Source organism: Ambystoma mexicanum, chromosome 6q (genome assembly GCF_040938575.1).
Source record: "Ambystoma mexicanum isolate Mex_15411 chromosome 6q, UKY_AmexF1_1, whole genome shotgun sequence".
Taxonomy (NCBI): Eukaryota; Metazoa; Chordata; class Amphibia; order Caudata; family Ambystomatidae; genus Ambystoma; species Ambystoma mexicanum.
In genome coordinates this window covers 1119953605-1119966099 of record NC_090937.1, presented here as the reverse complement: position 1 = coordinate 1119966099, position 12495 = coordinate 1119953605, and the positions used below count along the sequence as shown (strand labels likewise).

The 12495-nt window shown below is 44.4% G+C and overlaps 1 protein-coding gene across 3 annotated transcripts in view; it reads right to left on the bottom strand.

Moving 5' to 3' along the window:
• Positions 1-12495, bottom strand: part of NFXL1 (nuclear transcription factor, X-box binding like 1) — a 1058117-nt gene that overhangs the window by 287429 nt on the left and 758193 nt on the right. For all 3 annotated transcript variants that reach the window (XR_011282282.1, XM_069631709.1, XM_069631710.1), the window contains exon 17: positions 8733-8870. Coding sequence is in view for 2 of the 3 variants with exons in the window: in XM_069631709.1 (XP_069487810.1) it covers positions 8733-8870 (138 nt within the window). In the remaining variant the exon portion in view is untranslated. The remainder of the gene's footprint in view (positions 1-8732; positions 8871-12495) is intronic.

Sequence of the window (12495 nt, the reverse complement as noted above, 5' to 3'; positions counted from 1 at the left end):
GGAGTTTTCCAGTCAGAGTGGGAACGAGGCTGTGGGCCATGTGCTCTGCGCGCTGTACTATCGCAGTGAGGCCTGGTCACCAAAATGGAGTGGAAAGGGGGTACAAAAATGGATGCCCCGTGTCCTGCTCAGTGTTCCCATCTACGCGAATGTCATCCAAAGTTAACATCACATAAGGGCAAGGGGCGAACCCACTACTGGAGGCACTTGGTACGAGTTTCTACTGAGAAGTAAAGGATGAGAGGGGCCTGATGGCCCCTCGCTCCCCCACACTTGCCCGCACGCCAAAAGGCTGTTTGCACCCGGGGATGAGCGCTGGCATGGAGGGCTGTGACGGGCGCAAACGGCCAAGGTGCTAAACAGCATGTACACTTCAAAAGATATCCCACGCCCAGGGGCCATCGCTCACATGGCCTCCTCAGACCCCGTGTCTTCAGGCAGGTCTCCCCTGAGGCAGGCCGCCCCCCTGCAATCCACATAAGTGTGTCTCCATTCAGCAGTCTTCCTGTGCCTTATCTGCACGCCCCAGGCCGATCCATCCCACCCCCTCTATCAAAGGCGGTTTGCACCCAGGGATGAGCGCTGGCATGGGGGGCTGTGACGGGCGCAAACGGCCAAGGTGCCAAACAGTATGTACACTTCAAAAGGTATCCCACGCCCAGGGGCCATCGCTCACATGGCCTCCTCAGACCCGTGTCTCCAGGCAGGCCTCCCCTGAAGCAGGCCTCCCCCCTGCAATAAACATAATGCCACGACATACACACGTCATTCATTCACAAACACACCCCTGTTTCTAATACTTTATAAACCACTTGATATGTCTCATGAGAACATCTTTGTGCTTTGCAAGTCAACTCCTGGACCTTCTACCTGAGAAGCACTGAGATCTATGCTAATCTGCTCGTCGCCATGCTATCTGTGACCGCTTCGAGCAAACTCGTCAGTGTGCTACCTGTGGCCATCTACCTGTTCTCCTGCAACATACTGCTCGGCCTGCTGAATCCAGCTGTTTGTTGGTCAAGGTAAGGCCATGTATCCTAGTCGTATTTCGGTCAGTACCCAATAGAGCTACGGTCATTGGTCTCACTGCTATTGATTGTTATGCTATCAATAGATCTATTTATTTTCATCTGTGTCAATTGTCATCGAATTGCATCCTTCGGGGGTCCAGCCTATAATGTAAGCATGGTTCCTTTTCGTGCAAGACAGAACATCCAAGGGACGAGTCACATGTTCAGAGTTTAGTCACATAATGAAAAAAAATTCTGTAACTTATGCAAATACTAAGCCGCACATGATGAACTGGTATAGTTCCGGCGAACAAAACAAACCTTGCATTGAGCATGGTATGGTTCACTAACTTTTTTATGACATTTTTATTCATCAAGGTTTTATAATAATCTTGATATTTACTTTTCAGAATTTTCAACAATGCCTGCCTGTTCGATTAGCGGTTGCCCTTCGAAGACCCATGCTAAATCTGAAGGCACTACAATGCATGCATTCCCGAAAACCGTTCATCGAATAAGAGAATGGGTCAGACATTGCGGATATCCACTGGATGAGCTGGAAAGTAGAGTCCAACAAGTCTTTGAGGACAAGAGGGGTGATCGATACTGCATCTGCAGCCGGCACTTTCCCTCAAACATGTACACCACATCTTGGGTAACAAAGAAGAATAAACGGCAATCGACACGAAAATTGCTCGCAAACGCTATTCCCACTCTATTCATCCACAATCCGCCACTGGTGACATTGATATGAGTGTATAGCTTTTTGAATAATGACATTTATCAATATATTATTTTTTATTTCATAGATTTCATAACCCACAAACGAAATCTATATATGGGCACAGGGAACTGTGCTATATTGCGCATTACTCAAGTATTCTGTCTCCTTACATGGCAATTTTAAATATTGGCATTTCATTATCAAACAATAATTTACCTTTACAACTTCTTGACTATCCCTTGAATCTGAAGCAAGAACATTCTACTTCCGTCACGTGCTCGCAGTTATCAACCACTTCTAGCGCGTATCAGGTAATCCTACTTGGCTATTCCGCTACAGACTTGTTTTATGCATGTCAAGTAATAGTTTGTATGCATCGTGTGATTATTTTACCAATTGTTTGGTTAGTGCTTTCCAATTGATATACACCTTAGTTGTCGTCCCCTGGTGTTTGTTTTCAGTTATAATTCGTGTTATCCATACTAATGCAAGTACTGTCTTTCAGGGAGATGCTGAAGCGTCCACCATTTTGACAACAGCCCTAGATGTTCTTCAGCAGCCCGAGGTATGGATACTGACAGCTCAACTGACCGTGATCATCAGGACTGGAACACTTGTCGTTTGATTGTTCTACACCATGTTTCATTTGTGATTAGCCGCTGATATGTACCTGTGCGGTCGACCCCAAGCGTGTGTTGTGTTTTCAATATTGTAATCCTTACTAATGCAAATACTATGTTTCAGGCAGTTGTTGAATCGTTAACCCACGCACTTGATGCAGAGCCTGACATTCAAGTAATTCCGGTGGAAGCGGGACCATGCAGATACGAATCGGCGCAACAGCTTTCGGAAGTGCGCACCACATTGACAACAGCCCTAGATATTCTTCAGCAGCATGAGGTATGGATACCGACAGCTCCATCGAGCGTGATCATATAACGTGATTCCATTTGCTATACTTTCTTCCCTATTAACGCAAGTACTGTGTTTCAGGGAGATGATGGAGCTTCCACTACAATCACAAGATCCCATTTAGATGATGCAGATGTAAAGAAATCGGAGAAATAAGTCGATTAAATCTGATCATTTTTAAATATTCCTTGACTCTTTTAGACAATGCAACATTTGTGGTTATCTCTTTATATGTACCTGTGCCGTCGACCCCAAGTGTGTGTTATGTTTACGATATTGAAAACCATACTAACGCAAGTACTGTGTTTCAGGGAGTTGCTGATGCCTCCTCTTCAATACAATCACTCGTGGCAGTCCATGCAGAGCCAGAGGTATGGATACTGACAGCTCCATCGAAGTAGGTCATCAGAGCTCGAATACTTGTCGTTTGATTGTTCCACACAATGTTTAAATCGTGTTTGGCTATTGAGATGTACATGTGTGTTCGTCCTCACGTGCGTTTTATGCTAACAATATTTTGATACACAGTAATGAAAATACTATGTTTCAGGGAGTCGATGGAGCCTCATTCCGTGCTGTCTATGCGGATACAGAAAATATAGTCGTTGCAGCGCAAGAGGAAGGGGAGACATGCGGATACGTATCAGAGCAACAGCGTGCAGATGTTGAAGGTCGAGTCAAAAAAGTTACAAAGAAAAGAAACAAAAATAAGGTCAGTTACAAACAGTTCATAACTTTAGAAATTTCTTTGAGCTGGGGACTATTTTATGTTTTTTTAAAGTCAATTGTACTATACTTTATCTTGTGTTTAAACTGAACATCTCTTTTCCAATCTGTCCTCTAGTTACCCGTGGGTCTATGAACTATACATACACAGACAGTGAAGCGAATGAGAGATGTTGCTTGCCAGACCATTTACACTATGGAGGCTATGGAGGAATTATTAATTCAGACGCGGCGTGTTGAGACTCGGGAGGCTCATGACCAATGTACAGAAAATGAAATGAATGTGTCCGCAGAATCCGGCAAAGTTGTATTGGCCCATTGCTACAGTACGACCGCACCACCGCAACAACATGATACTGGATGTATTGAAGATAGCTCTGAACTAGTCGCAGATCAATTTACACAATATACACCCGCCAGAAAATTGCCACCAAAAAAGCTGTCGACATTGTTGTGTTCTCCCATCAATGTTGAAGTAGCAGATGTTGAAAGGACAGAGAATGAACCAGCAGCAGCATTCACTGACGCATCAGAACTTGATAGCAGCGATATTTCTTTCAAATGTGGTGATATGTCCTCAACGTCACAGGCCGAAACAACTTTGACGCAGGATGACAGTCTAATGAAAGAGGACAAATACATAGTATTCGACAGTTGTTTGATGGATATTATAAGTATGCTGAAATGTGGGCACTCCGTCAGAGGGAAAGTATGTGGGAAGCCATTCATTCATGTGACTCGTCAAAAACAAGGCAGTAACGTCACAATACATGCCGCCTGTAGATTACATCATACGTTCTCATGGTCTGCACAACCGATGCTGGGGAAACTGCCAGCAGGCAATCTACTGTGTGCAGCTGCATCACTTTTTAGTGGCTCCAGTTTTAGAAAGTTAAAGTCTTTCTTTCAGTTTGTGGGACTCCATTCCATTTCAAAAACGCAGTACTACAAATACCAACATGATTATCTGTTTCTGGCCATTAGTGATGCTTGGAAAATTTAACAATTGTCTCTAGCAAGTACATTCAAAGGCAAACGATTCAGGCTAGCTGGCGATGGACAGTGCGACAGCCCTGGATTTTCTGCCAAGTACTGCACCTACCACTTTCAGGACATGGATAGTAAGAAAATTGTGAGTTCGGTGGTCGTGCAGGTAACACAAAGTACATCCTGAGTGGCCATGGAAAAACTAGGATTTATAAAATCAGTGGAATATCTGCAATCGAGTGGAATGCACATCGACCTCATAGCCACGGACAGACACGTTTCAATTGCCAAGACAATGAGAGAGCAGTTCCCACATATTAAACATCAATTTGACGTATGGCATCTTGCTAAATAAATCAATAAGAAAATCTCGGCTGCAGGGAAAAAAAAAGGTTTGGAAAGTATTTCAGAGTGGTCCCAGTCTATCAGCAACCATCTTTAGTGGAGCTCCAAAACTTGTGAAGGGTCAGTGGAACTACTACTTGAAAAATGGCGGTCACTGATGCACCACTGTACCAACGTGCACCGCTGGTCAGAAAACCTACATTTCCACCAATGTGAACATTGCCCTTTATCCCCAGTGGAGGCACGGAAGAAGAAGTGGTTGAATCCATCTTCACCAACACACAAAGCCATTGAGAAGATTGTTTTCGATAAAACTCTATCAGGAGATTTGAGGGGACTGACAGAATTCTGTCACACAGGAGGTTTGGAGGTGTTCCACAATATGTGCCTAAAGTACAGGGCAAAGCGCTTGCATTTCAGCATACAGGGCATGAGACATAGGACTCTACTTGCCGTCTTGGCCCATAACGAGAATCTCGGCCGTGAACAATCTAGGACTAAGGGTAATGTAAGGATGCCTCGCTACATTAAGGCCTTTTCAAAAAGAAGTAAGCAATGGGTGATCAAACCAGTCTATGAGAAAATGGAGTTCGATTTTGTCAAAAGCCTTATTGTTGCTGTATTAGAGAAGCACAGATATGGAATTTTGAACGTTTCTGTGCAGAGCACTGATCCATTGCCACCCAACATTGCCACTGTGCCATGTCCACCCAAAGGAAGGTTGTGAAGTACAAATCATGGTTTAAATAATTGTAATACGATTGTCTTTTTGTAAATAAATTTAATTGTACAGTGTGCATACAAAGTACGCTAACCCTAACCCCTACCTTCACCATCCTGGGTGCCAAACTACCTGGGTGTCATCTTTGAATTCTCTCTCTATTCACCTCATATTGCTGACCTTGTCTATATGTGTATGTATATATTTTTGTTGATGTAACTAATTTTCACAATCTCTTATAAATCCTGGGCACTGTTAACCGAGGGGAGGCTTGCGTATTGCAAATAATAAAACAAACAAACAATAAATCTCACTTTCAACTCAACTCCTCGGGTACTTTATACTTTCCCTGACCTTCCCCAAAAAATTAAAAGTCTCAATAGTTATGGTTCTTTGGGGCTTCAAAGCTCGCAGACAAGGAGGACAAAATTGGGGGCCTTAGAACGCGCCAAGCGAGCCGTTGCAGATGGGAGAGAAGCCAGTTCGCATTTGCACATTGAGGCGCACTACATAGATGGATTCGAAACTTCAAGTTCTTACAGATGGCTTTACTACGGGATGTTGCAAATAAAGAATGTATGCTCATTTCTAGTGAAGGTCAGCGGCTTTGATTTTCAGCTCGCGCCCCGACGAGGCCCACAACTCGCACTGGCAGTATAAGGTTCTATCGTTTTTTGACCTTGAGAGACAGGGACCATGCCGAAAGAACTTCATTTGAAGGGGGGTTTGGGGGATGCAATAACGTAAGAGACGATAAGGCAGAAAATTCTTAAACTAGACCGAGTTTCATGTTAGTTTAGTATATGAAAAATCGTTGTCAAGAGCACAGTGGGATTTACGGACTGCATTACGCAGAGACACAATGGAAATTGCAAATATAATGTAAGTAACTCTTTAGACGCTTTTATACCGGAGTGAAGAATTAATGAATGGATGCATGAATAAATGAATGAAGAGCTTTGAAAACGTTTGTGGAATCGTCCTTGTAGCAGGCACATGGGCATGCAGGTCCACATTCCACACGCATGTAGACAAAAAGTTGTTTCTCATTGTGTACTAACCTTGATTTATTTCGTTAGTTTTCGCATTGATTTTAGAGCCGAACATACTCCATTGCACTATCCTTGAAAGCAAATAGTTTCAGCTCGGCCGTAATAAATAAAATGAATAATATTAATAAAGATCGGCTGGCGAGACTAATTATAAATTTTATGTTTTCAAAACAGGTATTCACTTCCCTTTTGCCACTGCCACCCGTTGCAGACACCGGCAGACGGTTTCTTCAGCGGCCAGCTGCAACTTAAAGTAAACAACTGCACCATTCTGATGATCCTATGGGACGATCGCCAAGAGTCCATATGCCCTTACGCGGTACCAGCGGCTAGAAGCAACATATCAACCTTTACGCTGGCCTAGTGCCTACTTGATGGAACAGCCTTGCGGTTCAACGTGCGACAAAAGTGCTTCTTTGAACGAAAACCAACACCCTGTGTACCATAAAGGAACAGCACGTGACTCACGATAAAATTTTACGGATTTGCGGATAGAGATAAAAGAAAATAAATGACTTTCGGAGTTCATATGGCAATTGCTGAATATTCTATAAACATTTAATGTCAAATAAATGTACTTTACCAAATTTACTGTGTTGCTGTTTGATTTTAAAGTACAGTTTCATATTCCGAATTGTGGCGCGCTGTGTTGTGAGCTGATCTGTGTTGGTTTCCGGGTTCTGTGTGAAGTCGTGTAGAAGACGACTGGGCACGTTTGCCTACGCAGCACAGTAACGTCACAGAGAGAGGCGGGGAATATGAATGTTTTGATAATGTCAGGCTCAGGGGCAGGGGATATGATTTAGTGCTGCAAAAGCAGGTCAGCCAGGGCGATGCGGCAAGTGATAGGATTATCACAAAATGGCGGCTCCCTGGTGCCTGTTTTCGCGTGCGTTTAATGGCCGAAAACTCGGGTAAGGTCCATAGGAATTTTTTCTAAAATCGAGCGACTTAGGCTTAAAAACACATGGCCGACCCATAGGGGCAATAAAAAAAATTTCCGAACCATTCTTTTAAAAGCCCACCAGCCTGAGCAAAAGGAGGTAGATTCAAAGGTCATGAAAGGAAAGGTTTCCCCCTACGATCAACGACATACGTGACATGGAACAAATCCCATGTCACAGTCTATGGTGCATGTGCATGTGCATTAGGAGGAACACAGAGGCAGGCGGCGGCGAAGATAAATGCGGGTGGAGGGGAGAAAGTGGACTTGAGAGGGGGATAGGCAGGGCTTTTAGTGGGCCATGGCCAGCCAGGCCGAGACCCGGCAATCTCCAGAAAGGGCCCCCAAGCCAGGGCTCTGCCGAGGCCCACCCCCTACAAACCCCAGCCAGCCGACACTTCAGGCAGCCCGTGTCAAGGCTGCACGGTTACACAAGCTGCCTGCAGGTGTCATCACTTTGGTTTAGAAAAAACAAAAGGCATCCCTTTTCTTTTTTCAAAGCCGAAGTACTGACACTTGCAAGCAGCAGGTGTAACTGCAGTACGGGCTGTATGATGTCTATGTACTCTAAACAGGATGAGGACACTAGCAGCAGGCAGACCTTTCATTCAAGGAGCCTGTGGTTAAAGCAGGCTCCTCAAATGAAAGGCTGCCTGCTACGTGCAAGCTGCGGCATATTGGAGTCACACCTTTTGGTGCGCCCAGCCCCTTTTTCTGTTTAAAAGGAGGGGATAGGCGCATCAAAGGTAATAATGCCAGTGTGCCCCAGCTCCACCTCTTTTACCAGCCGACACCCCCATACCCGTTAGGGGTGTGTCCTTAGGCCACACCCCCTAACTAGAGCCCCCCCTCTCAATTTCCAATCCCACTTAAAGAACTGGGGATGGGCGGTAGGTAGGCATCCGGTGGTGCGTTGGGAGAGGGCAGACGGAGAATGTAAGGCCAAGTAATGAAAACGGTACAACCATAGCACAGAGGAGCCAGCGGTTCACTCCAAACACAGGCTTTTCCTGTGTATTCATGCACGCTGTTTGAAGGAGCGGAGTAGCTGCCTCCCTTGCACTGAGTGATATTGATATTTTATTTGTATCGCGCACATACACAAGTGTTTCAGAGCACGACAAGGCAAGGGAGGGGAACAAGGGAGAACAAAAACAACGATCTTACTAGGTCCAGTGACATTGAGAACGCACAAGTGCATGAAGGTGGGGGCAAGTGCCAATGATTAACTGAATTGAGCAAAGAGGTATTGTTAACCACTGAAAAGGTTCAAGGGGATAAAGACACACGGTTTTAAAGAAGAGAGACATACCTTTTTTGGGCCACCAACATCAACCACAGTGACTTTGTGGCACTCCTTCATGCATGAATGATTACTACAATCCAGTATCCGTCCACACGGTCTCTTACAAGAAAAGGGGCCAGCCATATGGCACTGCAGAGGGCTCACCTAGCAATTGAAGATAACATGTCAGTGGTTTATTAAGGGTGTCATTCACAGCAGAACACTTTAGAAATACTTTATTAAATATATGCTCACAAATTACATTCATGTTTAACGAGACAAGCAACAAAATGGATATTTGGAACACAATGGAATGCAGCAACATGGTAAAATTGCTAAACGATTTTTTTTAGCTAGTTCCTTTATTTTAATTGACATTTGAAGCGTTGGAGTTGCACTCCTATTTGTTTAACTACAGCTGTTTTTTTTTGCAACTACCTACCCAACTCTCTCCATCTAACAATGAACTGAAATGCTCCTCTGTCACTGCAGTACCTGGACTGAAAGGAACAAAATGGCAATTATGATGAAGTGAGTGGGCACTCTGGTTCACCTTTAAGGGTATTTATCAGCGTGCCCCACTCAAGTACAGCTCTTCTGCCTAATCCGTTTTTCTGAACATCACCATCATTAACAGCTTGGCTTTTGCCCAAACTATTAGGCCATTAACCCAGCTTGCATTTGCAGGCCCTGAAATGTCTATGCCATAGCAATCTTTTCTCCAGGCTACAATATAAGGTACATTTGTGAATTTTGTTAAAACATAATCACACTCATGCCATTTGATCAGACAGAGCAGGCAAGATATCGGGCTTGACATTTCTCCCTTACTAGTAACTTTCTTGACCATCTGTGTGGCGTGAGACAGTATGTTTTATGGCAGAGATGGATCCATTATTGTCGTAGGTAATGCTGTGTGGCATCTATTCATTCCATAATGGCCACCGAGATACACTAGGCAGCTTAAGTCCTATCACCCTTTCCATGACTATACCCTGTGATGGGAATTCCTCTTCCTTTTTACAGAAGCGCAAGACTGTTGCCAGTGTGTTGCAACTTCGTGGGTGATTTGCAGAGGTGCTTCGTAGTTGCAAATTACCAAATTGTGCCAGTGATCCCTTCCCGATTGTTGTGGTGCTCCCACACCTTCCTATCTAGGACCCGCCTCCTCTTTCTTGTTAGATCCTGCCGCTCCTGCTCCTTTCCCATGGTGCTTAGGCTGCTCCTGATGTTCCTTCTGACCCACACTCCTAGAGTCCTTGTGGCCTCCTGCTTTTTCTGTGGCAGTGCAGTGGCTGATGCTAGTCTTTTAACATATAAATAAATGAGGGACAGCATTGTATAGGATCTTTCCCAGGTTTTAACAAAATCAAGATTATCGCTTCCCTCAGTGTGTGTGAAGGTACAGACATCAATGGCCTTAAAGTTGATAGGAAATAAAATAGGGGAATCCCATGGCAAGATACCAGGTCAGAACGCCACTGTTTAAGGGTAGGCAAGGGAGAGACAGGCGTAAGTTATTGTGCCCATGGAACACTATTGAGAAGGTGGAACCCAAAACAAGTATGTTTACAAAAACCCATGTACTTCAATTCGATCAGGGACCACTGTACAAGTTCCTGAAATTGACAGACCTTCTGGATTCGTGCCTTAGTTCTGTTGGAAAAAGCCTGCGGGTTGCAGGTGCAGAAGTCACTTCAGGTGTCTGGTTCTTGGGTCCGGCTAGTTCATGGTTTATACTCTGACTGTATTATGGATTCTGGACAGCCGGACACAAATGACACACCAACCTCGAAACCACCACTCCGACTCCATCACAAACCTCTCCCACCCTCCAATGTTCTTCTTGTTCCTCTCTTCCAACCACCTCCGATTTCACCTTTCCTATTCCTTTGTTCCTCCTAAAATACCAATTATTCCCTCATACTATCCTTCCTCCCCTGACCTTTCCCTTCCCCAGCTGCCCTTCCTCCTCTCCCCAGGTCTGTTGCTCCTCCAGTGCCTACCTTTCTCTTCTTGTGCTCTTTCCTCCACTCTACTCTCGAACACATACTCATGCGTTCTTGTGCTCGCTCTCTTTTGCACACTGTCTCCCTTTGCTTGCTTACTGTTTCCTTCCCTGCAAAATGTGAGTTATATGTGCGCTTATTAGTTTTGATTGCTGGGTGTGTTTGTGCTAAGGCCTGCCACCAACCCATGTATTTTGCTAGTGTTTAGTTATTTGTTAGCGTGCTTAGCATAAAGAGAAGCTGCTATTTTAGCATCAATAGGCCATGTCATAGCGGATGCCCAATTCCGCCATGGCTTCGTCCACAACGTGTGCACTGTCCCTTTCCAAGCTTCTGTGATTGTTTGTGGCTCTGGCAGCCTTCTTTGTACTCCCCCTCCTGTACTCCCCGACCACAAGTTCTCACATGCCTTCCTTCTCTGCTCGATGGTGGTATCAGGGAAGCAGTCGTAGATTTTATGATCAGGGAGCATGGAGGTAGCCAGCCACCAGAGAAGACAAAGGGGAGTGGAACTGGAAAATGCGCTCTATGCCACCTCTGGGGTTGACATAATTACGTTGGTGGTCTTTCCCAGCCGTCAGGGATCCCCTGCCCCGTTTTCCAGCCTCTGAGAAAGGACATTATCGTTATATGTACTATTTTTACATTTTCATCTATATTTGAGGTTATATTGTGTTTCATGTTTTCCTTCTTGATAAATTATGCTGACAATCGGATTGGCTTGCCCCCATTCACATGTTTTGGTCCTTTCTTTGTCCTTGCCATGACCACTCATATTGCCTGGCATAGGATAACTCTAGTCTGGGCCGTATCGCCATTCCTGAGAAGTACCCGCTTCTCTAATAATCCTTAAACATTCTTTAGTAACTCGCCGTCCATGCTTTTTTAAAACTCTGTATGAGGTGGGAATATGGATCCCTATAACCACACTTAATATTTCCCATGTTTACCTAACTCTTTAATCTTGTTTAAAAAAAATCCTGACACGGTTTGTAAATCATGGATTTGAATGCCATATCAAGCAAAGCCTCTGCTCAAAGTGGCCATGTTGGAATTGTAGGCTGGCTGTACCCTTGTTGAGCACTAGTTGCAGGTGACATCTGTTGAATACTGTATGCCCCAGCTATTCCACCGATATGCAGAATCAGTAAAATCCTGGCCAATCAGCCATACATATATTCTGGTATACAGTAGATGAATCTGTGAGAAAAAGCAATATTCATTGCTTGTACCATGTAGCATCTGCCAAAAGTCAATTCATTGAAAATCCTCTATTCATTTAACAGGAGACTCCCCTGTGATTTGCCTAGATTGTGCCTGAGGGGACAATGTGTCCAGTTCTGTATTCAGCACACAGCTGAAATACTCAGGCTCCTCTCACATGAATAGGCAGGCCATGTCTATATTGTCTATATACTTTCATGACTCTGGGGAAAAGCAGACGGATCAATATTACGTTCGTAGGCGTTATACACATGTTTTTAACCTCACCATCCTGCTTCCCATCAAACATCACCATCCCTACCTGCTCTTCAGAGCACCGATGTTCTTCTTGAAATGTCATTCCAAAAGCAATCCAGATTACTACCGCTTTAGACAATGTGGGATATGCTGATCCATGCAATCGACTATTCCTCTGTCTGGCCTACATCACAGGTTGCTCCTTTGTCACATGTGTCTTCCACATAAGGGTCATTTGAATTTTCCTCTAGGAATAGTATGACCTAATCCTTTCTCTTTTACAAGCATCATTCAACCCACTCACATTTCAAGTTTTGAAT